Consider the following 27,673-nt stretch of genomic DNA (forward strand, 5'->3'; position numbering starts at 1 on the left):
CTCTCCCCGCCTGGGGCCGCCGCTGCACCAGTGGTGGGTCGGCATCTCCAAAAGGGGCCCTTCGACTCCTCGCTGGGCCAGTCCGGCGCCGGGTCGTGGAGCCCCGCGCAGCTCCCACTGGTCTCTGAAAGGATCGCTCCTCCCAGAGTTTCGCGCAACTTTCCCCTCTTCCTGGCGCGGCGGCGGCGGCTCGGGGACCGTGGCCGCCGCAGGTAGCTGAACCCCGGGCCACGCTCCCCGCGCCTCGGCTGCGCGCGCGCGCGTCGGTCGCTCCGGGTCTCCGTGCACGCTGGGGATCCCCGAGCTCGGCTCTGAGGGCGAGATGCCCCTGGGACACATCATGAGGCTGGATCTGGAGAAAATCGCCCTGGAGTACATCGTGCCCTGTCTGCACGAGGTGGGCTTCTGCTACCTGGACAACTTCCTCGGCGAGGTGGTGGGCGACTGCGTCCTGGAACGCGTCAAGCAGCTGCACTGCAACGGGGCCCTGCGGGACGGCCAGTTGGCGGGGCCGCGCGCTGGCGTCTCCAAGCGGCACCTGCGGGGCGACCAGATCACGTGGATCGGGGGCAACGAGGAGGGCTGCGAGGCCATCAGCTTCCTCCTGTCCCTCATCGACAGGCTTATCCTGTACTGCGGGAGCCGGCTGGGCAAATACTACGTCAAGGAAAGGTCCAAGGTAGGACGCGCGCGGGCTCCCCGTCGCCGCTGCAGCCCGCGGGGACTGGGGACTTTCGGAGCCCGTTGTCTGTCGCCTTCGCAGGGCTGCGAGGGAACTTTAGTTTTTCACCGAGAGCGAGCAGTCGGTCTGGCTCCCCCTCCCCCACCCCTCCCCCGAGGGAAAATCCATGCTAAGGGGCTCAGGTGTATCGTTAGGGTGACCTGTTAACTGAAATAATGGGTCCGGTGGGTCAAACCCGACAAGCTGTGGTTTTTTTTTTGTTGTTGTTCTGAATTTAATACGTGAAGGTTCTCAAAGGTCCAGATGAGGGACAGGTTATTCGAAACACTGCGTAATATCTGAGACATGTGTGAATTCATGATATTAAATGGCCACTTTAAAGTCACCTACTATTGTACTTCATTGTGTTCAGAGGGTATTCCTAAAAATAAAAAAAAGCACTCTTCAAGAATTCTGGAGACAGTTGTGATTTTTCAGTGTGACATTTGGTGTGTGGAGTTTGGCAGGTGTGAAGAAAGTTTGACCTGTGAAAGAGTAAAGCTTCTTTTCACATTTGAGTGAGTGGTGCCCTTGGCTTGTTGCACCCAGGACACTTGGAGATCACCCACTTGATTAGAAGATTCTCTGCTGCTGGTGCGGAGCCCTACACCACCACCTTCCCTTTCCCAACTATCAGATCCCCTCAAAACAACTAGTTAAGTGATGGGGAGAAGGAAGTCAAGTACCTCTGGGAAGAGACCATGTTTTTGTTCACACAGCCAGAAGTGACTCCCTGGGTGGTAATTTATCTTGGAAACATTTACAGGTAGATTGGCAGAACTATGGGAACGTGAAGTACAGCGATGTAGGTCCATGTACATTACTTTGGGATAGTCCGGCTATCAGTCTTCTCTACAAATGATAATCCAGTGCTTTTCCAGTGGCAGTTCTGAGAGATTTGCCCTTTTATTGCACACTGGTCAAGGTGCATGGGGAGCTGTAGAGAACTTTAACACAGTGAGGCACAGCGTGCTAGCATGAGAAGAAAGGGGCACCGTTCTTAACAACACGTGTAGTATTTCTCAGTTCAAGATTGACCCTTTGATAAAACATACCATTATCGTCTCATTTGTCTCGTAGACTGAGGGGACACTTTTAATAAAGGGCAAGTGGTGAAGACTGGCAATGTGTAGGAAGGAAGAGGTTGGAGTGGGGGAACAGAGTAGGGGAGAAAACACATTGCTGTATGCCTTTCAAGCCAGGAGGACAGGAATAGAATGTCTGAGAGCACTTATTAATCAGACACGAATAAAGTAAATCTTGGGAGAAAATGCTGCTTTCTAAATTTTGATTTGGGGAAAATTCAGTTACCTGGACTCTGTAGAAGGTTGACGTTGAAGTGTTTCTTTACTCTTTTATCATTTGGATGATTAGAAAGCCATTTGTCTTGGTTAGTTTTGTTTTTGCACTGAGTGACCTTGCCTCCTGGGGCGGGAATGTTGGGGGGGTGAAGGGCTAGCCTCAGTGTTACCAAAGTGCTTGTTGCTTCAATCTGGAAGAGCAGATGGCTTCTTATCAGTTTTTCAAGTTTCATTTCAACTCAGGTGCTAAGAATTTTACCCCCCGGCATTCTGGGAACGTAATTTGCTCAGAGGGAGGTCAGAATTAATTGGTAGAAAGATGTCACTAACAAATTTGAAAGTTAAGGATTTGTATTTACGTGTGACTTAAAGGACTGTCCGTGGTAGGGTTGTAGGCTAGGATTTGGCTGGACAAATTGAATGAGAAACACTGTGTACGTCTGGGTAAGGAAAAAGAAAGATCTCTAGATAAGATTCTTCAGTTATAGATTATCTTCTGTGTAGAACAAATAACTTCTCAGTTAACCCTTTCAGAAGGTCACTGAATTGAAAAGAGAAATTCATCTTTTGTCCATACCTAGATCTCCAGCTTTTCTTTGGTTGTTTTGGCACAAAGCTCTTCATTCCTGTCCTTTAGAAAAATCACCTCTAGGTTGGGATAGTCCGTGGCCAACTGGAGCCGAATGTAAACCAGGCTTGAGCAAACAATTATTAGAGTCAAAAATAATAAGTTTGATTTGCTTGTTACACAGTTCTCCTTAGCTTTGTGCCCTTGGGTCTTATTAAAGCATTTACATGATTTACATCAGTTTCACATTAATTTAACTTTCTTCTCTGCCCTCAACTGAGTGCCTTACTCTGTGTTGCTTCCAGAGTAGTGATATAAACCCAGTTTCCTGCTGCATCCTCCAAGCAGGTTTTCAGTAGAAACTAAATTTTTAAAAGGTAGAATGCGTACACTTATTTTCAAAATTTATTTATGATGTCTTATTATGGAAAATTTCAAACGTGTGTATGAGGAACAGAGGTTGGTGTAATGAGTTATGCTCCTATGACCCATTTTCAACCATCGCCAATTTATGCATTTGTTTTAGACCAGTTGTTTTTTTAGATATTTCTTGGGGTTATGTGTATTAACCGGCTCATCCTAGTTAAATACTTTTTTTCCTTGGACTTTTAGAGGTCATTGAATAACGCAAGAATGCCCTTTATCTCAGTGAAGCAAAAGCAAAGGCATTGGGAATAAAATAGAAACATGTATGTTGGACCTAAAGTTGAAACCGTGGAAGAGAATGGAAAGAAATATTAAAGGCTTCCCCCTTTCTGCCAAAAAAAGTTGTTACCAGTCAGAATTTATCTTCCTCCACTTTGTTGGAGAAAGATCCAAGGGTGCTGGAGACCCTCTGGGGAAGTGGTTTCCTAAAATGCACAGCAGCATGGCGCCCCCTAACTTCAAGCATGGTCATTGCTTCCAGGCTATCAGGAGATTTCTTATCTATTACTGCCTTTTGGAGAATTTAGACCATATCCAAGATAAACATTGGTCATAATTTGCTCCTTTTACTTTGGCTGCCTAGATCTTGGAAATGGCTGTTTTCCAGAGAACGTGTAATTTATGGAACCAAATGTTCTTCCTGCTTGAAGTATCTCAGTGTAGGCTCACTACTTAGTAACTTTAAGAATAATAACTACTTTTTATTGAGCAGTTTGCCCGGTCTGGCACTGTGCTAAGCCCTTTATAAACACTGTCTATCTGATTTAGTCTTCAGAATCACAATCTTCAGCAAATTGAGTGATTGAGTCGTTCCCCCAAGGTCACAAAGTGAGTGGTAAGCAGCTGTTTATCTTAGGTGTTAGGGGCTTAGGCTTGGGCTCAGGAACTTTGTGGCCTCAGGTAAATTGCTTACTTTTCACCGAGTGTAAAACGAGGGGTAATAATACCTTAAAGCTTTTTGGGGGGAAGGAGCATTAAATAAGATAACGTACATAAAATTCTTAGTGGAATTCTGTGCCCTCGTGAATGTTATGAGGCTGTAAGCGCAAGATCTAGAATTTAGAATTCTAACCCAGATCTGTCTGACTCCAGAGTTTGGGTTCTTGACTCCTCTCTTTTCTGTCCTTTGATTTGCGCAGTGGCGTTCGCTCTGTGTGGGGTACTGTGCAGGGGCTGGGGATACCAAGGTAAATAGGCATAATCCCTGCCTCATAGAGCTTCCATTGCCACGTACTTTCGAACGGTAGGATCCTGTAGTTCCCACTCTATTAATTCTTCAAGCTTACAAGAGCAAAAAGATAAAACCCAAACATTGAAGAAGAAAGTGGAATGCTGGGCCAGTGTTTTCCTACTGTTATTTGCAGGAAAAGTATTTGCTAACAAGGTTGGTTGTGAGGATCCCTGACCGGAGTAGTTCTGGACAGTGGGGTCATGGGAGTTGTACTGAGAACAGGGATAGATGAGCCCGCCTGAAGGAGCACAGACAAAAGATGACTTCAGCAGTAAGTTATGAGTAAAAGAAAATGGGTTGCAAGGTAGTGGGCTTGTTCCTTTGCTGCTGAGCAGTAACAGCTGTAGCCCACCTTTCTCACGTGATATCGGGAATATCTTTTACTCAAGGGAGCTTATTATGGCTGCAAGCTACTTTAAGCAAAAATAGCATAATACACTCAAAGATCAGGATGTGTCTCAGGATCCAAGTGCAGGAAATGCGATCAGGGTTCACAGAAGACTGGGGCCATGAACCAGGAACCCGAAAGTCCGAAGGACAGCTGGTGTGTTAGTTGTTTTCTCCAGAGCTTTATGGCCCTCATCTTTGCTTCTCTGCATGTGCCCTTAATTTCTGCTCCAGCCTACTTACCATCTAGCTTTGGCTGCTTCTCCATGCATATGGCTCAAGATGGCTGCCTCACAATGGCCACCCAGCCTCAGTTTGAGATCAGCAGAGACTCAACTAACATTCCAGAATCCCTGTTTTCATTCTCTGGAGTAAAGTCTGATGGTTTCCCCTTGGTCCGGGGTACCTGTCAGCCTGGGTTCGGGGTGGTAGTGGGAATGTCGAATCCTATGAAACCACAGTTGCCGGGGCTGACGAAAGGTCCCGTTCTTAAAGAGCACGGTGTTTGAGGACTAGACACCATACACGGTGTCTCTGTAATTAAGATCTTAAAAGACTATCTGTGAAGAAGATATTTTAGGGGGACGAGTCACTGAGTTTGAAGCACTGGAATATCTTCTTGTAAGGATGTGAGGAATTTCTAGAAAAGGTTTTGTATTTCAAAATAACTTAGCTCCTGGAGGAAGGACATTAATTCAAGGAAATAATTTATAGGATACAACCTCAGTGACAGGGAAGCAAGTTTCCCCATTGGGTGAGTTTTCATAATGTTCTTGGTCAATTTTGTTGAATGACACATGGGAGCAAGGAAAAGACAGTAGGGTTGTGTGTGTGTGTGTGTGTGTGTGTTTACCTTGTAATTTCTTTTGCTCAATTTTGGGTCCCTGGCCACTCCACCACACCTTATCTACTTGCAGTGACATGGCAAATCAGCGGGTATCAGTTTATTTATCCACAAATCATTAAATGCCTTGCACTGCGGTGGACCTGTACACGGACAGGCCAAGGGAGGTAGAAAGTGATTATAAAACCACCTAGAGAAGAAGTACGCTGAAAACAGAGTGGGGTGAGATGGTTGTCACCAACTTTGCTTTCTCTTTTTCTGGTTAAACAGTCCCCTTGTGCACTGATTTGTCATTTTTTGTTTTCTCTTCTTTGGGCTTTCAACAGTTTCTCTGTTTACTTAAAATGAGAAGTGACCAAAAATACACAGACCTTTAATAATACAGGTCTTTAGAGCTGGAAAGGTATGAGAAATCACACCTATCCAGTCCGTCAGTCACTCAGCAGGTAAGGTGTTTTGGTATTTGGAGAGATGAGGTCTTATGCGAGCCCTCAGAGAAGGGATCGGGGTGTGTCTTGGGCCTGAGCAAAGAGAGGTGCTTTAGAGAGGGGCCTGCTTCATGAGTCAGGTAGACTAGGAGACAGGGTCGTTAGGTTAATTCAGCCACATCAGCATGTGATTTGGGAATTTTAAATATAGTGATGACTTAAAATTGATAAACACCTTGGGTGGAATTACGTGCGTTCGACTTTTGGGTGTCATGAATTATTTCCCTTTCTGACCTTGCTCAGCTTAAGCAAAATTTGTAAATTCCTTCCTGTATCCTGACTCTGGCTGGAAAAATTTCAAATTTGTAAATAACGAGCAGCCTCGCATGTTACTACTCCATTCCGTAAACACACCATGTATGGAAGATTTCTCTGCGGAAGCTCCAAGGTGGGGTGGAGTTTAACCCATAATGAGCAGAGCACGTATGAGAAGCATCTCCAAGCACCCCAGCATTGTGCCCTGCAGGATAAAACGTGGAGGACCTTTCCTGTGGGCCATGTTTGCTCAGTTTGGCAAGACCTCTGCCTCTGACACACCTTTGTGGCCTTGGGTACATTAAGTGACATTTTGACCCAAGTCTATTGAGCACCCAGGAAGCAGCTTGCAGCTTTAGCACTCTGGAGGTTATTCATTCTTTGTTAATTATTACAGCAACAGATTTGACCATTTCTTTGTAGTAGCACTTTGTAGTTGTTAAGTAATATTGCTCTAAGAAATGGGTGTCATTTTTCTCTAGTGTTTGTCAAATGCTGACGTTCTGACAGTAATGATAGTTCAGATGTATTCTGCTGGGCAACTGCCAGGGGTACCCAGCGGGTAGTGGAATCCAGAGGCACTGGAATTGTAAATGCGACAGACAAATCATTTTATGATGCCAGACTAAGGAATTCAGTTTTGGCAGGTGGCCAGGAGCCGTTGACTTGGCTCAGATTCAGAGCCATGTGTCTGTTTGCCAAGCGAGATTAGTTAGCTTGGTTCATTATACATAGAATTTATACCCCGTTTCCCTCGATTATCTTAATCTCAAACCAGGGTGGCACTTACCTTAATTTTGTATCTTCTTTTGATCGTGATTTATGGGTTACATTCGTATTTTTGGTTTGGTGAACTGGGAGTGACTGAGGGTTTTATTTTTCACCCCCTCCCCCAACTCGATCCCAGATTTACGGACATGTGGGTGTACGGTCGTATGATGTGGGCTTTCAGATCTGGGACTGGATTCATTCGGTACCTCCTTACTGAGCGTCCCTCATGTTCTGTGCCATGTGAATACCTCCTTATTAGGCCACGCCAGGTTTTTATCCTTCAGGAGATATAGTGATCAGTGTTTCTCAAGTTCTGGAATAATTGTGCCTATTTCATACTAAATATTCTTTTTCCTTCCAAAATGAGGCCAAAATGCTATTACCAAATAAAACTAGTTCCAAGCTACAAAGGATCAAAGAATATGATGGTAGTCTTGGGTTTTTTTTCACTGGGAAGAAAACAAAATGACAAACTCAATTCCAGGTGTCAGTGACATCTATTTTTGGTCCTGCTGGGGGAACTTGAAGTTGTTTTGAAGTATTCAAGATAATACTCTTTTGAGCATTGCTTGAAAGTAGTAAGGATATACCATTTTAAACAGTCTGCACTTCTTCGGGAGCTTGCTGTGTGTTCGCCCTACACAACACGTAGAACAAAGATTCTGCCTGTGCCCCTCCCTCCAGGCCCCTCCTATTTCTCGCCATCTTTCTAGTTAAAAACCTGAGGGACTATTACTCAGAGAGCTCCATACCCCCCCACAGAACTGACAGGGAGTCTTTTTTGTGTGTGTGCTTTTGGGTGTTTTGGATGGCTTCTTTCGGATTCATACTGTTTTGCAGGTTAATTTGAATGACCGGAGTGGGTGGATAAGCAAAATCTTTTTATTTTTTTATTCTTAATTTTAATTATTTAATTATTTCTTTTAAGATTTTATTTTTTAAGGAATCCCCTACACCCAACGTGGGGCTCAAACTCACAACCCCAAGATCAAGAGTCCCATGCTCTACTGACTGAGCCAGCTTTTTATTTATTTATTTATTTATTTTTAAAAGATTTTATTTATTTATTTGAGACAGAGAATGAGAGAGAGAGCATATGAGAGGGGGGAGGGTCAGAGGTAGAAGCAGGCTCCCTGCCGAGCAGGGACTCGATCCAGGGACTCCAGGATCATGACCTGAGCCGAAGGCAGTCGCTTAACCAACTGAGCCACCCAGGCGCCCTGAGCCAGCTTTTTAAAACACAAAACATTGAACACTCCGGCGGGAACACGCAATATTATTGGTTCAAATTTGGCCTATTTTGGACTGTTTTGGATTTTTGTTTTTGTTTTGTTTTAGGTTGACTGTGGGACCTCAGGTCTTGTCTTTTTTTTTCTTCTTCCTTTAACTAAATTTTGTTTTGCTTTCATAGTAGGACTCCCTGAGGAGGGAATTATTTTAAAGAGACTTATTTTAACCATAAATCACCTGCCTTTGTTTCTTGTTCTCCCTGTGATCCATTTTAATGTGATTTTGCCAGACTGTAAGTAGTCCAAAACCCAACACTAATCATGTTGCCTCCATGCTTTCAGCAGACCCAACCATGCTCTCACCCCAGTGTCTACCGTACGTGCTGCAAACTTCTTACCATGTCATTTAAAGCCTTCCATGTCTGACCCCATTTGACCCCATCTGACCCTTCTACACTTAATCTCCTGCTGACCGACTTCCCTTCCCTCCCACTCCCTGAAATGCTGGAAGCTGATTTGCCAGGCACACTGAGCTTCCCTGTTGTCTTCTGCTCTTCAGAATCCATCTTAGCGCCTTCTGCTTCCCAGAACTCTGTGGGTAGCTCAGGCCAAGCCTCCCTGCTACACACAGAGGTACTTGTATTTCCTTCCTTCCTTCCTTGGTTACCTTACCCTCCATTTACTTATAAATTCCTTAAAGGCAGAGACTCTTAAGCTTCATATATACTTCTAGTGCCTCGGAATAGTCTCTTACAATTCATAGGTGCCTGACTTAATTTCATCTTCAAAAGGAACTTTGATTTCAAAGGCTGCCAGGGTGTCAAAAAAGCTATAAATATTTTGTTAGGTGAAAAAAAGATTTCACAGTGTGGCCCCTAATTTGATGTCAAAGTGTTTAAATGTTTTATTATATTAACATGCTATGAAGGAGCATCTCAAAGACAAGACTTTGGCTTTGTGAGGTTTTTTTTCTCCGTTGTGAAATTTTATTCTTGGCCCCAGAAAATACCCAAGTCACGCCCGGATCCTGGCAGCTCGTACCTACGGGGCTGGCGCCGGGAAGCAAGAAAACCCAGGACCGTGAGCTTGGAGCCCTGGCTTCTGATCCTGGCTCTGGCAAGTGGTGTCTCAGGACCTCCATCTCCGTTTCTGCATGAGTGAGATGGATTTTTATTTTTATATTTCAATTTAATTTAGTTGGTACCTACCACTAGGCCCTAGGATGGGCATTTTACATTTTAGTTCATCTCGCCGTGATCTGGGGCAAGTCCGTTTTCTGAGCCTTGCTTTCCTCGTCTATACCATGGATACGATACTATTTCTCTGCCTCCGGGATTATAGGGAATTAAATGAAAATTGAGACTGAATTTCCATCTGAGAGGACAAATAGGTGCCCTCAGTGCTTCTTATTTGATTCCCGAAGAGACTCCTACCCGCGGTCACACTCCAGCGCTGACATGACAGTAATCCTCAGCAATGCCCCAGAGTTACAATTGGAATGTTCCCTGCCAGCTTTAGGAATCACACTGCCAAGCCTGTGCCAGAAACTGCCTGAGGAATCCCTCTCGCTTCCTGCTGTGCCCACCACCTCCTCCATCTACCCACCAGCCTCCCCAGATCAACCAGCGCCGGTGACTAATGACTCTCCACCTTTTACCATCTAGGGTGAGGCGTTGCACAAAAACTCTTGTTTTTTGCCACGGAATCGCCATGGTTCGCAAAGTGGGGTCGTTGGACCAGCTGCATCAGCATTGTCTAGAAACTTGCCATAAATGCAAGTTCTTGGGCCTCTCCCCAGACCTCGTGAATCAGAAGCTCATGAGTCCTCCAGGTGATTCTCACACATGCTGAAGTTTGAGAAACACTGAGTGAAATGAATAAGAGGAGGCTAAACGGAGGGAGGGGAGGGCGCTGTATCTTCCTACACTTTTTCTGTTAGTGAGAGAATCAGAGTTCAATGGTTGGCTCAGATCTGAGTTTATTCATTGCTACGAGGAAAACATACAAGCACGTGAAGTTTATTTGGGAGATCTTTTGAGAAAAACCCACCACCTGTCAACATGTTAAGACACTTTTTTTCTGTTATTTGTATCGGTTAACTTAAATTTTCCAGAGCCAGCATTGGAGCGTCGTTTGGATCTGATTCCCTTCTGCTCACGTTAAATGGAGGGGGGGAGGAAGAATCTTTGTTAATGACCGCAGGGTATTGCCGCCCTCACGGGCCCAAGAGTCTTGCGAGAAGTGTGAGCTGAAGGCACCGGGAGGAAGGAGACAAGATCCTCGTGATTTTGGATGAGCACAGACTGGAAGCACAGACTGCTTTGGTTATGTGCTGTCATGCGCTCCCCATGAATCCCACACAGAAGCCCAAGGTGGTGTCTGGCCCTCTGGGGTCGGATGGCTTGCCCCATGGGAGACCTGAGAAGGCCGAGGTGAGGAGCTCTTTGGGGGTGGGGAGGAACGCTGACAACCAAATCCAGCTTGATGGGAATCAAGGATAGGACCTGGAGAAGGGCGGAGAGTAGCTGCTGCTTGGCCTTTTCTTACTTCCGCACGGAGGCCTTTGATTCCCCAGTTACGGGTTTGAGTCTATATCTGGTGAGTCAGGAGAGTCATCTGAGAATCAACCTTGGAGCTGAAGCGGTTGCTCTGGAAATAAGAGCCCCAGTTTTCAGTTAACAGATGCTTCCTGATATTTTAGAAGCAGTGTTTGGTGGTGGAAAGACCATGCTTAGTTCTGTAACGTTCCGTGAGTTACTTCGGGTTTCTCACCCTATGTTTGTGAAATGGGGCTTTGTATATTCCTTGGAAGAACATGGGGACACATAAATTAATGACCCCTGTCCCCCAGATTCAGAGCCAGCCACTCCTTTATTTCTAGTCCCCTTGCCGCTCCCCCAAATAGCTTCTACTTTGCTCTCAGAGGAGCCTTTTACTTGCTACTCCTCGAAGTTTCCCCTCTGGATCTGACCCCTCCCCTAGGCCTCAGTGGGTCTGTATGCAGCGTATTCTAGTTAACGTGCTTGTGAGAAAGTTCTGTATACAGTGGATTCCAGTTGACAAGGTGCTACTGGAGTTGTCTCCTGAACAAGCTTTGCGTGTGAGTAAGGACAGCTTATCTCATCTCTGGCATTCCTTTGCGTTTACCAGGTGCCGGTCCTTTGACAAAAACACTTTTGTATTTCCTTTAAAATGTTTTCTTCCTTGCTCATTTATCTTCTGACTTTGAAACAGTGTGAAAACCGTGGCTGGTGTTGACCTGAGCTAACAAGGAAAGGTCCCTAGACGCCGATTTCCTCCCATAGAACCTGGGCCTGGGAAGAGCAGCCTGGGGATGACCTGGGCTAATTGTTGAGCAATTGCATCGAAAGCAGATGTGGGTTGTGCTGGGGCTGCAGAGAGTTTAGAGTGGGAGTGAGTTTGCTGTGGGAGTAGCTGAAGCAAAGACCATGTGGACAGCTGGTACTTTGCACCAGGACTGAGGCAGGCTCCTTTGCCCTGTGCTGTTGTTAGCCCCTCCCCGCCCCAACCATCTTGGAGCTTTCGTTCACAGACTCAATATCAAGTACCCTCCTTTTTCATATTTTTGTCTTTTTTTTGCCCTTTACGGTTTTCTATGATTATGGAAAGGGTGCTAGGCAAGGGTGAGAGGGATTCAAATACTTAAAGGAGAACTGAAGATCTCTGTACCCCCCAAAATGGATGATTTGGTTCATGGTAGACATTAGGTAAGTGGTGCTGATGAAGCATGACTTGATGATGGAGGCGTCACACTCTGCAGCCAGACAAACTGGGTTCGAAGAGGCAAGGGACCGAACCTCCTGGTCCCTCAGTTTCCCCATCTGTAAAATGGACATAAGGATGTCTCCTGCCATATGGGGTTACTTATGAATATTGAATGAGGGGGGCTATTCAGGGAGCACATAGAACAGTGTCAGGCACGTAGTAAGCACTATACAAATGTTTGTTCAGTAAATCAGTGTGTCTCCTGAATGTGATAGGTTCTAATTCCAACTGATATGCTGTGTGTCATTTCTTTCATTGAGCAGATATATTTTTCCAGGTGCTGAAGGGCACATGTAAATATAAGATCTGGGTTCCTAGAAAGTTCTCTGACTTTATTTTTTCCAGCATAGTTGCTGTGTCCCTAGGGAATTGCTGGTAAAGTGTTTGCCTGGTTTTTCTTAGCCTTAAGAAGATTGTTGCAAGGCATTTTTCATGTGTTTTGACTGGTAAGTTTTTTTTTTTTTTATTACCCCGTTTATAAAATCTTGTCTTACCAATTATATTTGAGTTATGGATTCCCTTAACATATTTGAGGCTTCATGGCAGATGAGAACTTAAGGACAGCCACACTTAATTTTCTGACAGTCCTGCAACCACAAACATTCTTGTTTTCCTCTTTATTCTCAGAGCCTTTCTGAGAGCTGCAGGTAAAGTTTTGTTTTTCTGAGAAGGCTGTTTCTCACAACAAAAGAAGTTAAATACTGTGAGTCCCTACCCCCATATTGCCTTAAGGATTACCCATGAATTGGTTTTTCTATGCAAAGACGGTAACTTGGAGGTTGCAGGGCTTTAATGACTTTTCCCGAGAACTTGTGAGCCGGGAGGCTCGAGCTGCGGTTCACCTTCCCCAGAATCAGGACGCGAAATGGGACGGTAGGTGGCAAGCACCACCCCAAGTGCCAGCTGGCTGCGTAGGTCCTCAGGAAAGGGCAGCTGATACAGTGAGGAGAACGGCATCGGAAAGGATACGGTTCAAGGCCTCTCTTAATGTCCTTCACCCTGAGGCTGGCTGACTTCTGCTGATTTCATAAGTGCAAGGAAGCCCTTACTCAAAACATGTCTCTGGTGACTCGGGTAGCGCCGGGGGAGGGCTGTCCTGTGCCGGTTCCCTCGGCAGTCTGCCCTGCGGTGTGCTCGGCTGTGGGCTGGCCGCCACCCTCACGCAGCGCACGTAGCCCTGTCACTCAGCCGGCACCCTGCTGGCGGGGAGCCAGGCCTCGCGGGAAGGGCCGCCTTTGCAAACCCAAACAGCCTGTATTGATATGTCGATGCTTCCCGGCCTGTTTACTGTGCTTAATTGCAGAGCTCTGGCTGAATCCTCTCCAAGGAGAGGAATTAACCACAATCCAGAAAGGAATGACCATAGTTTCTTAAATTCTTGGCCTTGCAGAGTTTCAATGGCTTCTCTTGGGAGGGTGATTCACTCAAGTTCATGCACGAAGTGCAGGATTCCCTGGAATAGAATCTTGATCTAGTGCAGTCAGACTTTATAGGCCTGTGAATCCCCTGTGATTTTATGCAGGCTTCGGTGTGTGTGTGTGTGCACGTGCATATTTTTGGGGTGGGGGTGGGAGCCTAACTCTTTAATGAAGAATTTCAAGGGGCTTTGGCATCTGGTAAAACTGCCATCACTGAGCTAGGAGAACTAAATCGAAGGTTCTAGAGTCTGGGTAATTGGTGGTGGTTTGGATGATCCCAGAGCTAGGACCAAATTCATAGTAGAGCAGAACAAGGGCACGGAGGGAAAAGTCTACCTGGGGACAGGTTTTCAAGTGAAGATGGTAAATTCCTACCCGCACAGGCACGATGCTCTCACCTGATTGGAAAGGGGTGGATAGATCCCCATCACCAGAGCAACTGAGAATTGGTTAGACCTTCTTACTTTTCATTTTCAGAATTACCAAAGCTCTTGCATTTCAACAAAATTCATTCATGGGGGGCATGATGATTATTGCTCTAAACTGAAAGTGAGGTTTTGTGTCACAGTGCTCTGGGTTCAGGAAGAGGCTTTTTTTTTTTTTTTTTAAGTAGTTCCCACAACCGGCGTGAAGCCCAATGTGGGATTTGAACTCAGGACCCTGAGATCAAGATGTGAGCTGAGATCAAGAGCCAGATGCTTAACTGAATGAGCCACCCAGGTGCTCCAGGAAGGAGTATTTTTAGTGTGGATTTAGAACAAATGAGGAAGGCAGAAGTGGTTCTCAGTGTAGAAATAGAATAGCAGAAAACATTTTAATGAATAACTTGAGGTTTGTTGAAAGGATTACTTACCTTACAGTTGTCGTTTGTCTGGTGTTCTGACTCCCCTGAATTGTCTGGTCGGATACTGAAACTTTGGGAGGGAGAACACAGTAGTTGGCCAAAGCTCACGTTATTGCCCGCCAAAAGCATATTTCCTATTTTTTCCTCATTTTGTTACATCAGTCTTTAACTAGAAGCACTAGGCAGAAGGAAATAGCTAGGTTTGCTCTTAACCAACAGAATAGATAACAAGCAAGATGCCAAGATAACTGGTGACAGTTTGCAGAGTTTCCTACTTTCTTCTCTAAAGTGCCTACGTTATCTACAACTAATTTCTTCATGCCAACCTGAATGAAGTTAGAGTGAATGTAAAAGGTTCTAAAGCAGTTTTTATGTTTATGAGCGGTTCATCATCACCTTGAGAGCTTGCTTTTTTTGGTTCACTTTCAGATGAAGGATGGGACTGACAGCGGTGTGAACTTTGCAGAGTGACATTTTCTGGAAACTCTTGTATTTCTTCTCAAGTCTTTACACATCGGGTTCTCCGTGTAGTTAATTGTCTCATGGTGGAGAGAGGAAGGACCCTGTCCAGAGCCGACACGGGGGGAGGACTGGAGGAGGCCTGTGGAATGTGGATGGCATTGAAGGATGAGGCCATGCTGTTGGACAGGGTGCATCTGAGCCAGGCAAGGAGAGATGGGGGAGTGCCCACCTGGCACTCAGGAACTGTCCCAGCATAGCTTGACTGCTTAGGAGATCACAGACAGTGACCTCAGAGTACAGCCTGTTGTATTTTTTAGTGCCCTGATTAAAAAATTGGGATAAAAACTGTTCAAGAGAGTTTACATGCACATCTGGGTCCATTGCCTGTCTCTCTCCGAAGGTTTGCAGATTTGGAACGCCGGGCCTTCGTTACAAAGGACAGCAGACTGCCTGCTTGTAGGCAGCAGAGTGCACACGCCGGAGTTCTGACACATCTATTCCTGATTGGCTTTAATCATTTATGTTCCTTGGAAGCGCCAAAAGCTATTTGAGTTACCCAGTCCTGGATTTGAAGCTACAGAGCACTTAAGTAGAGTCCGGTCCCTGAAGAGGAGACATTCAGAAGCCCTGGCTGAGGGGAATAGCTTAATATATATAGCTAACGAAGCAGCGTTTAGTGTATGCCGGGCCTTGCACTCAGCGTTTTACACAACTTGACTCCTTCAGTCCCCATAAGCCCATTTTACAGATGAGAAAACTGAGGTATGAAGAGGTTAAATACAGGCTATCCTGTATTTAGGTTGCATTTTATTCAAAGTATGCTTGTGCTCAAGATCATTCATAATTCAAAGCAAATCCTTACAAAGACGGACTGGCATTTCTGTCTAGCAGTTAGAGGGGTCTAGCATTTGGCAGTGGACCAAAATACGGGTTTGAAGGTCACTCAACCAGGTAGCTTTGAAGTTATGCTATTCTTGACTCATTTTTTAAAATGGATTCACATTGATTGCAAATTTTACAATTAAAATGAATTAATATTTTAATTTGCTAAATTAAATTTTACATAAAAGACCACTTTATAACTTGTTTAAGACCAAGTCATACTAGTGAATCTGACTCCAAAGTCATGAATGATGTGAAATACGTTTCTATCAAAATCTAGGTCATTGATTGTTATTAGGGAAGTGGTTAGTCTAACTGGAGGCTGGATGGGTCAGATGTGCCCCCTTCCCACCTGCGGGTCTGAAATGATCATCATCGCTGGATGGACAGTGGAGGTTGCCGATGGCACTTTTTGAAAATGGTTTATACATGCAGTCAAGCTGTGGCTGGTTTCAGTCAAGAGCATTCTGTCTAGGCATTGGAATGGAAATCTTCAACTTTCATTTTCCAACCTTACCTTTGGGATTGATGAGATACAGTTTCTTATGAAGCCAGCTCAGCAATAACTCCAATAGAACCACTGTTTTCTCCAATAGAACCACTGTTTTCGATTCTGTTTATGGGGAACAGATTTTGTTACTTGGGTTTGGCTATTAAAATTCTATGTATCGGGGCGCCTGGGTGGCTCAGTTGGTTTAGCGACTGCCTTCAGCTCAGGTCATGATCCCAGGGTCCTGGGATCGAGTCCCGCATCGAGCTCCCTGCTCTGCTGGGAGCCTGCTTCTCCCTCTCCCACTCCCCCTGCTTGTGTTCCCTCTCTCGCTGTGTCTCTCTCTGTCAAATAAATAAATAAAATCTTTAAAAAAAAAAAAGTTCTATGTATCTGTGTGCATCTTCAAAGAATGCATAGACAGTCCCTGCCTGAATGTGGCCACCTAGATGTCTAGAGCACCTAGCTCTGGCCTAGAGCACCTAGCTCTGGCCTAGAGCACCTAGCTCTGATCTAGAGCTAGCCTCGGAGGCGTTCACCCCTCCACTCATTTCCTTTTGCGACAAAGCTCTAGAAAGGCCTCCAGGGGTGGTGAGAGGGGGGACTGAGGGGGTGGGGCGCACAACAGGGTCAGAGGAAGAAATGGTGGATGCCTTTATGTTATAAATCCCTTCCCAGGCTTGATGAGGCTTAGATAGCCCTGCAGTCGAACTGATCCGTTTCTGGGGTTTGTTTAAACTGTCCTCTGCACAAATTGGCACAGAAATGCATGACTTGAAGGGAGCGTTGCTTCTCAACACATCCTTAGCCTCCTGGTTCTAGACTGTGTCAGAGACCAACAAATAGTTGGGAACGTGCCCAAGCCAAGACCTATCTCCTATGGCTCTTGTCCAGAAAAAACTGATAAAATTGGCCTGTGTAGTTTCGACGGGCCCACCGAGGCCCACAATAATTTCCTTCCATTGTTTCAGATTTGATGCTGTGGCTTCAGAAACCAGGAGAGAGGGTGAAGATTGGCTCTGGCCAGAAAAATTCCCTCTGCTGCCCTCCCCTAAGCAATCAGATACTTTGCTGACACTTAGGAATTTTGTGCTAATAAGTCCCTGGGAGGTGCTAGCTCTTTTTCTGCGTGTGTGTTTTATAGATGCAGGTATTTGTAAAGGAGGTACTACTGTGAGTTTGTATCTACTTTTTTCAGTATTTACTGCAAACTGAATTCTGTGGCAGACAGGTGCTTCATACTGCCCTGAAGAACCCTGTTGCTCCTTCTGGGGTTGCTGCTTAGCTAGAGTCTCAGACCTTTGGAGGCCCTCCAACCTGTGCCCCTCCTTCTAGAAAAAAGACTAGGCCTGGGATCGCACAATCAGTTGCTGAGGGAACCAGATGGCAGGCATCCAGACCACTGACCTTTTCTGTAGAGTAGGGCTGTTTAAGAATATAAGATTATATAGTATTGATGGAGCACTGCTGCTTTTCAGGGCCTCACAGTGGGGGGAGGCTTAGATGGTAGGGAATCTAGCCTATAACTGTTTGTGGCTTAAGTGACTTTCATTACTGGCTCAGTGGTGGCTCTTATCCTAATAGCTGCTCCCAGGGATGAGTAATTCCCTAGTCAGTATAGGTGACTTCATTTATCTCTTCTTCCCGGCCAGGCCCATCATTTCCGCCTGCTACCAGTCAGCTTTCTCCAAGCCATCCTTTGCTTGGTGGTCCCATCATTTGTTAAATCTTGATTGCAGTGGCCTCAACATTCCACTTTCTGGACGAGGTTCAGGCCAACAGGCTCACTTCAGCTCCAAGATACGACGTTGCATTGACACTGTAGATGTTCAGAGGCAGGATGCGGGGATTGATAGCCGCATGAGGGATACGGTGATTTAAGTGTTACGATCATTGTTAAAGCCAAGTTGCTGTTAAGCCTGATTGTTCTAGTATGCCACGTGCGTGAAGCCTTTGAAGCTCCATGCTTTGTTCATGTTTTCATGCTGCTGCTGGGAGTGACTTGGCGGCCACAGCATTGAAGCTGATTCATTGAGCCACTGATGCCTTAGTTTGGGCCTCTACCTGACTGATCGTTTTACCAGCAAAACAGCCCTGCCCTTCATGAGGGAAAATACCAACTGGATCACTAAGTGTATGTTTGAAGATAGGTTTTTAAAAATGACAGAAATCTTGGGGAGCCTGGGTGGCTCAGTCAGTTACGCCTTCAGCTCAGGTCATGATCTCAGGGTCCTGGGAATGAGCCCTGCATCAGGCTCCCTCCTCCATGGGGAGTCTGCTTGAGATTCTCCCTCTCCCTCTGCTCCCCCCCCCCCCAGACTTGTGCTCTCTCTAAAGTAAAATGACAGAGACCGGGCACCTGGGTGGCTCAGTCAGTTAAGCATCTGCTTTTGGCTCAGGTCATGATCCCAGGGTCCTGGGATCGAGCCCTGCATTGGGCTCCCTGCTCGGCGGGAAGCCTGCTTCTCCCTCTCCCACTCCCTGTGCTTATGTTCCCTCTCTCGCTGTGTCTCTCTCTGTCAAATAAATAAAATCTTAAAAAAAATGACAGAGACCTCTTATCCTTTAGAGGACAGAGCCATTTGCTTATTTATTCACTTAATCAAATTTTTAACAGACACCTTCCTTGTGGCAGGCACTGTTTTAGGCACTAAGAATGCCTCAGCCAACAAAATAGGAAAAATATCCCTTTCCTCATCTTATGTTGTCAATTCCAGTATCTTCCCTGCATATGTCTCATCCCCATGAAAATATTTTAGAAATAAGGCAGTGTCCTGTGAAGAGAACTAGCTTTTGCACTTTGCCCATTATTTTCTATTCCTTGCTATAATTTTCCCATGGAACAATTAGAGGTTTGATACCTGCTTAATAGTAATTCTCTAATAGTAATTTTTAGTAGGATTTGTTTGTATGGCTTTCTACTTTATTCCTCCACCTGGCTGTTACAGGTGGTGCCTGGGCAAAGGAAGAGAAGAACTTCAGGTTATTGCCTGATGTGATAGTTATCAGTAGGCAAGAAGACGAGCATTGAGAAACATACTAAGATGTGTCTGTGGCTTCTATGAATTGGACCTGATTGTGCTGCCTGTGGTAACAAATTGGGGCACAGCTTCCTTCCTTCTGACTGACCTTTCCCTCTTCTTTCTGTCCTAAGCATTTTATTGAGCAAGCCTGATCTTTTCCTCCTTTGTGATTGGTTCCTACCTCTTTGTCAATGCACGGATGTTTAGCCATTGTTCTAAGACAGCCGGTGATTCAGTGATTCAGGAGTATTTATTATACCAGGCATAATCCCTAAACTCCATTACCTAGTGAGTCTGATTTTGTGGGTCTAGGATGGGAACCCAGAGTCTGCTTTTTCAAAGAGGAGGATTGGAGAAAAGCAGGGCATCCTCATGATGATGTAGCTGGGTTACTGTCTGAAGTGTTCTAGAACTGTGGGAATATTGCTGAACCACTTTCCAGTTGGGCTGAGCCATAAGGTATAACTTGGCTGTTAATCTTACACCACGACGATGAGTCTCGATTTATGTACTGTCCATGCAATTAAGAAGCCCATGGCCGCCTGTAAATGTCACATAGCACCCAAAGAGACTGCATTACTCAGCTGTTCCCCGGTGGGAGAAGATGGTCTCGGCTTTGTTTAACCAGCTTTCTTGGGATTTCTCCATAGGCAATGGTGGCTTGCTACCCAGGAAATGGGACAGGTTATGTTCGACATGTGGACAACCCCAACGGCGACGGCCGCTGCATCACCTGCATCTACTATCTGAACAAGAATTGGGATGCCAAGGTACTCTGGCATAAAGGGAGTAGAACGTGGGGCTAGAAACTCTACAGAAAGAATTCAGATGACTTAGAGGAGGGTTTGGAATTCATAATTCCCACAGATGAATCTTTTCTACTTCACCATTTACTTTTTGTTTCCTACTATGGTGTTAGTACTTAAGTTGATCAGACAAAAATAATGGATATGAAGTTAATCTGGTGGGGGGCAGCGGGGTGGGGGGCAGTAGGGAGGGTCATTACTAGGTTGTGGGAAGGGTGGTTGATAAAGAGAAGGTAATCTATTATTTTAGGAATGGCGATCAATTTTTGGGGGGGGGGGATCTAATCCAGAGCTGATAGGACTTTCAGGGCACAGTAAGATACATACTTCTTCCTTCCAGCAGCAACATTGTGAGAGAATTCCACAAAAATAGAACTAACTGTAGGATATGAAACCGGCCCCAAGTGAGGTTTCCCACACAGTCCTCTTGGGGTGGTACGGCTTGTCGGTGGCCGCTTGCCATGGCTCACCATGGTTTGGGAAGGTCAGAGGCTTTCTGGCTTATTTTTGTATTTTTGAACATATAGATAGATAGAGATATGAAGTCTGGTTCCACGCTTACAGACATTTGTCTGGAATTTGTATGCTTTCTGAAACTTAAGGATGATTTAGGAGTCTGAGAAGTCAGAGAACTTTTCAAGCTCATTTGGCATTTGAACCTTTTGCATCTCCATGTCCTGTTCATTGGGGCAGATACTGGTCATCCTAAAGCACAAGGATATTTTATCTGGCGCCAGGGAAACAAAACCTGGGAAACCAGTGAGTCAGATGTCTCTTCTCCCTATTTGGTAACATGATTGGAATACATCCCTTACTTGTCTTTTAAAATCTTGAAAGGTAATGTTATAGGCAGGAGAGTAAAGTTATCAGGTCAGTGATAATAAATCATGAAGTATGAAATCATGCAACAAATATTTGAGTGCCTGTTAATGTCAGGCATTGTGCTGTGTAGAAGCATTGATGTGTGAGGCCTGGATTCTACCTTAATATGGTTATCCCAGCAGGAGATTTGGGTGTACATATTTTTAAAAAGAAATCAAGGAAGAGAGTGATGCATGTACTAAAAAGTGTAGATAAGGTAGTCTGAGCTCAGAAAAAGAATAGGTAACTTCCAGCTGATGAGATCACATAGGAGCTGGAGGAGTTCAAAAGAAAGCCGTAAATTCTAATTGAAGGGGATGTTATGTGTGATGACTATCCTAGGAAGTTCTTAATATTAGATGGAACCATATGAAGTTGCCGGTGGGTTTTTGTAGGTCAAAAACAGATGTTGACAGGTTTGTGTGATTGGACCTAATAGCACTCCATTTTGTGTCCACGGGTTTCATGACTGGGGGCAGGAAGGCTTCATTCCGTATGAGTGGATAAGGAGAGACGACTAGCTAAGTTGGAAATAAAATGAAATACAAGGTGTAAGGTTGGAGAGAATTTTGGGAGTAATATACACCCGGACTGGAGGTTGGAAGATGGCATTGTTTCCAGATGAGGCTGAAATATCATTGTTAGCCAATTATGTGTGAGGCTAGGAAATAATCCATCTCCTTTTTGGCCCTCAGCTACACGGTGGGGTCCTGCGGATATTTCCAGAAGGGAAATCATTCATAGCGGATGTGGAGCCCATTTTTGACAGACTCTTGTTCTTCTGGTCAGACCGCCGGAACCCACATGAAGTCCAGCCTTCCTATGCGACCAGGTAACAGCCAGGGCCATGATTCCTCCTCAGAAGCCTCTGTATAGAACCCAGTTCCCAGAGAAGTCCCTAAACTTGTGTCCTGTGTATATGAGGGACCAATCACACTCCAAGGCTGATAGCAAACCTGTTAGAAGGCAATCACAGTTAAAGGGGAAACTAGATTCCTTAGGTTCTTCACAAAACCTAATGTCAAATGGAACTATTAACAAATTGTTTTCCGTTAGGTGAGTGTGGTGGATTCCAGATTTCCCACAGTGTTTTTCCCTTCTTCCTTTGCCACTCCTCCCTGAAACAAATCTAACGTTGAAGTAGCCCTAGAGAATGTTGGCCCTCACATATCAGGAATTCTGATGGTTAACTCTGGATGAATTTACAAGTTGCCTATTGCAAACAGAGAGAGAACCTTGAATAAAGAGAGGAATTTGTTCCGACTTCTTTTCCTTTTTACCCTTTCTTTCCCTTAAAATTGATTTGGGCCCACTGTACCCATCATGTTCCAGTAATGAGATTTTTTAAAAGCCCCCCCTTTTTAAAAAAAAATTTTTTATTGTTATGTTAATCCCCATACATTACATCATTAGTTTTTGATGTAGTGTTCCATGATTCATTGTTTGTGCATAATACCCAGTGCTCCATGCAGAATGTACCCTCTTTAATACCCATCACCAGGCTAACCCATCCTCCCACCCCTCTCCCCTCCAGAACCCTCAGTTTGATTCTCAGAGTCCATAGTCTCTCATGGTTCGTCTCCCCCTCCGATTTCCCCCCCTTCATTCTTCCCCTCCTGCTATCTTCTTTTTTTTTTTTCTTAACATATATTGCATTATTTGTTTCAGAAGTACAGATCTGTGATTCAACAGTCTTGCAGAATTCACAGCACTCACCATAGCACATACCCTCCCCAAAGTCTATCACCCAGCCACACCATCCCTCCCACCCACCCCCACTCCAGCAACCCTCAGTTTGTTTCCTGAGATTAAGAATTCCTCATATCAGTGAGGTCATATGATACCTGTCTTTCTCTGACTGACTTATTTCTAAAAGCCCCTTCTTTAGCTCAAGCGTGAGGTTTTCAGAGTAACTCAACAATTAAACTTGTTTAGTATTAATCTAGAAACTCTTGAAGTAATCTTAATTTTGGAATATGCCTCTCATTACCTTTGTTTTATGGCCCGAGCTGGAAACCAGGTGGTGGCCCCGTGCTGTGGGGATGCAGCTTGAACTGGGAATCACAGTTGGGGGCAGGGGGAGAGAACTTTGGTAGGATAATGACTTGAACCTTAACAAGCCTAATTAAATTAGAATCACATGTGTGAAGTAGTTAAGATTTATAGGTGTTCCCCTCCAGAAATCACAGATCTGAGCCCCACACAGAGTTGCATATTAAATGTCAAATTGGAATGTGCCCTAGGTGAGCAGGTAACTAATTCTACCCCCAGAGCCTGGTTGTGGCTTGTTTAATAGGGTACGATAATTGGCCCCTGTCATTTATGCCAGAATTCCCTCAGTATTCCCCAATCTCTTGATGACCCAAGTCACAGGAAAAACATTAGCAGATGTTGATGGGAAGCTCTTGAAAAAAAATCAAGGGCTGTAGAAATTTCAGTAGTTAATAATAATTAGAAAACGAAACTTTTTGAAAACTCATGCTTGAAATGATTCCTATTACAGTCTATCCCATAGATGGGATAAAGCAAATTAATGGAAACACAGTAGAAAGCTTGAGGGCATCATTATTCTGTTGCATCCTTGCCTCAGTATCCAAAACTAAAGAAAGCAAGCCAAGAGCTTTAAGTGTTCTGTCATTTAAATAAGTTACTTTTCAAAACTTTACTCAACTGTCACCTCCTCTTCTCTGTGTTCTCCCCAAAAGCTTGGGTCTCTCAAGTCTTGAGCAGAATAACTCCCTTATAGTCCTTTCTGTGTAGATCATCCTGACCTGTTACATCATTTGTTAAATTGCCTGTCTCCTCTTTGAGAGCCTGAGCTCCTTGAGAAAGAGGCAGATTTATTCACAGGATCATTTGAATTCCCATTGCTCAGGATAATGCCTGCTGCATACTTGGAATTCCTTACGTGTTTTATTACATTTAAATAGAATTGAAACCAGAGAAGTTTATTTTAAATTAAAATTGGGACGGACTTCTAATAATAGGGAAAACTTTAAATGTTGGCTTTACGAATGCCTCTGATATGAGATTCATAGTAAGTATTTTTTATTTTTTGGTAGTATTTTTAAACTTCTTTTATATCTGCTTATCACAGATACGCTATGACCGTTTGGTACTTTGATGCTGAAGAAAGGGCAGAAGCCAAAAAGAAATTCAGGAATTTAACGAGTAGGTGTTTGAAATTTTTCTGTGACTTTTAATCGGGTCAGTCTATGACTTTCAGTTAACATTTGTATATATATTCTGATATATACTTGACCCTTGAACAGTGAGGGTGGGGTTGGGGTGCTGACCCTCCCTCACTGAAAATCTGCATATACCTTTTGACTCTCCAACACTTAACTAATAATTACTTCCTGTTGACAGGAAGCCTTAAGCAGTCAATCAACACATATTTTGTATGTTCTATGTATTATATATTATATTACAATAAAGTAAGCTAAGGAAAAGAATGCTGTTACAAAAATCATTAGGAAGAGAAAATACATTTTTTTTTTCCCCAAAGATTTTATTTATTTATTTGAGAGAGAGAGCATGAGGGAGAGAGCACGAGCAGGGGGGGAGGGCAGAGGCAGAGGGAGAAGCAGGCTCCTTGCTGAGCAGGGAGCTGGATGTGGGACTCGATCCCAGGATCCTGGGATCATGACCTGAGCCGAAGGCAGACTCTGAACTGACTGAGCCACCCAGGCGCCCAAGAAAATACATTTTCACTACTGCGCTGTGTTTATCGAATACAATCTTTGTGGAAGTGGGACCCATACAGTTCAAATCCATATTGTTCAAGGGTCACTGTACTCTGTTCAGTCCTGGGCTGTGGCTTAGCTTCACGTGTAATGACATCTTGATGGGCTGAATCCCGAAACCCTGGCCTTAGCTCTGCTGGAAAAATCAGAAAAATGCAAAGGACCCCCCCTGCGAATGTCCACTGAGTGTGTGACAGTAAATAGTTAACTTTTTATCATTAATGTCCACCCATCAAACATAACATTCAGTTTGGCCCATGATTTTGGCACATTTCATAGGGGATATGATGGAGCGCAGCTAGAACGGTTAATGTATTATATTGGTGTGGGACTGTGACTGTCTCTACAAACACTGGGCTCATGTAATACGAACTGAGTATGACTTAACGCTGTTCCCCGCAACCTTAACGCCATTTGTGTCTGCCTCCAGCTGTAAGGCAGCATTTCCCAAAATAGGTCATATCGAAACGCTCATCCCGCTAGTGGTCTTGCCAAGTTGGTTTGTGGAAGGTAAATTTCTGGCTCCCTAAATGTGGGAAATGTTACATACCGTATCCTTCTCTTGAAGAGTCACAGTGGTCATTGGCATGCTAATCAAGAGAAGTTCATCTAAGAGTGAAATAAAGATGTTCGCAACATTGCCTGTTACCCATTTGGAACCGAAGAAAACACATTGTGCTAAGTCCTACGGGGCGGGGGTCACTGTGCTCAACTTTGTATTATAGGACGGGAAGTCTTCACTGGAGGCTTTTTTCATGCCATTTCTGGCATTAAACTCATCAGATCTGGCTCCTTACCCTCTTTATTTTCTCTTCTGTCCCCAACCCAGGGAAAACTGAACCTGCCCTCACTGAAGACTGACCGTGCTCTGAAATCCGCTGGCCTCATTCATTTTAGTAATGGTTCCTGAGGTCTCTTTAAGAGTTGAGATCTAAAGAAGGCCTCTTCCATGACTTAGTGACAAGAAGCCCCCCTACTGCTTGCATCATTCACATCCCTGTCTTACGTATGGTACTTTTGTCTTTTCTTGCCAAGACTGCATCCACCTTTGGACACTCTCTTTGCCAGATGAACTCATTTGCTAACTCCAGAAATACCTGCAGACGACCTAGGTGGCCAGTGGTTGAACTGATAGATTTGGTAATACTGGCCATCAACACAAGATCCTGGAAGCATGGGCAAGGGAATGAATCTTACTTGCACTTTATGTACACTTCCTGGTTTGAAAGGAGGAGGTTTGCAAAGAAAAACAAAATGGCGACAGATGCCACCAAGAGGCATCCGTGTAGCCTTCACAGCAGGAAACAGAAATTGGTGTCATCTGAACAGTTTCCAGATGTTCTTAATCCCGGGTTTATGGGGTTTCTGGAGAATTACCACAACCTAGTGACATTATTACCTCTAGAAGGGGCTGCTGTCCTAGTCCTCAATTTAGAAGTATCCTGTGGGTGGACACTTTCTTTTGCCTGGTCCTGCAACCTGGTCTTGCTGCCTCTGCCCCATTTTGCTGAAAGTAGGGCTTTCTGGTCAAAGATGATCTACCATCTATTTTTTATTTTCACTTCTTACTTGGAGAACCTAATTCCCCAGAGGCAAAAACTAGACCTTAATTGTTTGGGTTACTTTGTTGAAATGGAGTTTGAATTTCAATCGAAGGGGAAAAGAACCCACCTGGTAGGTAGCTTCAGCGGCAAGAATCTCTGGTAACTGGTATCGAAAGACGTGGGTCTACCAATACACGATAAACCTGTGTGCATCTTGGACCATCTGAGAATGGCAGTGGGGTTGGAAATGTAGGCATTCCCGTGTTTCAGTTTTCCTTTTGAATGAGCTCACCCTTCTTGTTTAACAGAATGAGACAATAACAAAAAAATGGGGTGTTGTATTTTAAAAAGGAAATGGAAATAAAAAATCCCAGAAGGCTATTTGAGTTTGTCCACGTTTTCTGTCCCTAGTAGCCTTTCTTCAACAGAATTGACTCTCAGATCCACGGTGGTTGGCAGTATGTCCAGAACCGTGGAATTTGCCAGAAATGTGGAAGGTCCTACTACTGCAGGAAGCACAGTTTCCACTGCATCAAGAATCCTGAATTGTGCACCTATTCTATGAAAGTTTAGTCTTTCTAGTTTTCAATTCCATTTTCGTTTTTTAAATCCCCTTAGTTTCTTGCATACAAATCCCATGCATGAACATGAAAGAGCCAGAAATATATTCTTTTGTCATTTATAGGTATATACATTTTCAAAGAAAGAAGCTTATTTTTTTTTCCATTTCTGATTTTGGAAAATTCCCAGATAAGACTTGTCTTCATTCTCACGACTGCTCTATTTTTTTCATAGTGCTTATCACCTTCTAACTTCCTATGTAATTTACTTATTTATTATGTTTATTGTCTCGTATCCTTCCTCTAGAGTGTAAGCACAATGAAGACAGGGATTTTTGTATGTTTTTAATCAATGGAATGTATTCCCAGCACCTAAAATAGTGCCTGGCACATTAAGGGCTCAGTAAATACTTTGTTGAATAAACTTCCTCTCCTACCTTAGTGTTTTCATGGCTCGATTCATTTCCTCCATCCTTGGCAAAAAAGGCTCGCTAAAAGTTTTTACACACCTCTTTCTCTCATTGACTTACAGATTGAGGCTAAGAGTGGTAGAAAGCTTTGGTCCTAGTGTCATTCCATATCTGTTTCCCTGTTGGACTAGGTCTTTGACCACCATGAATTTGAAAACTGAACAAAGAAAAATTCTGCCCTTCAGTAGCTTGGGACTGTAGGAGGAACATGACAATAGCTTCAGATAAGACAGAGTACATTCCTCCTTTGGAACAATTTTGAAAAACTTCAGGATGAGAGAAGGAAAGAACGTTGTTCTCTAGGAATTTCGTATCCCATAAAATTGTAATGAAGTTTTTTCCATGGTTACTAATGTCATGAGGACGCTAGTGACAAGATTCTGAAGGAATATCATGTCATTCCAATAGTATGTCTTGTATCTTTCACTTGAGTCATTATTTTGACTTGCCAAAAGATCCGACCTCTTGGGCCTTGCTTATTCCTTTCAGACAAAGGTCCTGTAAACCAATAAACTAAATACCAGATCAATTTTTAATGCACTGATTTTTCTCATGGTTGA

The 27,673-nt window shown here is 44.3% G+C and overlaps 1 protein-coding gene across 1 annotated transcript; it reads left to right on the forward strand.

Annotated features, from left to right (window-relative positions):
• LOC118002820 (egl nine homolog 3) lies at positions 1-27,084 on the forward strand. The gene is made up of 5 exons (XM_034993416.1): positions 1-679; positions 19,777-19,896; positions 21,489-21,625; positions 23,891-23,964; positions 25,369-27,084. Exons 1-5 carry the CDS (start codon positions 323-325, stop codon positions 25,398-25,400), a joined length of 720 nt encoding a protein of 239 aa, XP_034849307.1. The 5' UTR covers positions 1-322; the 3' UTR covers positions 25,401-27,084.
• The last annotated feature ends 589 nt before the right edge of the window (positions 27,085-27,673 follow it).

The sequence above is a fragment of the Mirounga leonina genome, unplaced genomic scaffold (genome assembly GCF_011800145.1).
Source record: "Mirounga leonina isolate KUSES-001 unplaced genomic scaffold, KU_Mleo_1.0 Mir_83, whole genome shotgun sequence".
Lineage (NCBI taxonomy): Eukaryota > Metazoa > Chordata > Mammalia > Carnivora > Phocidae > Mirounga > Mirounga leonina.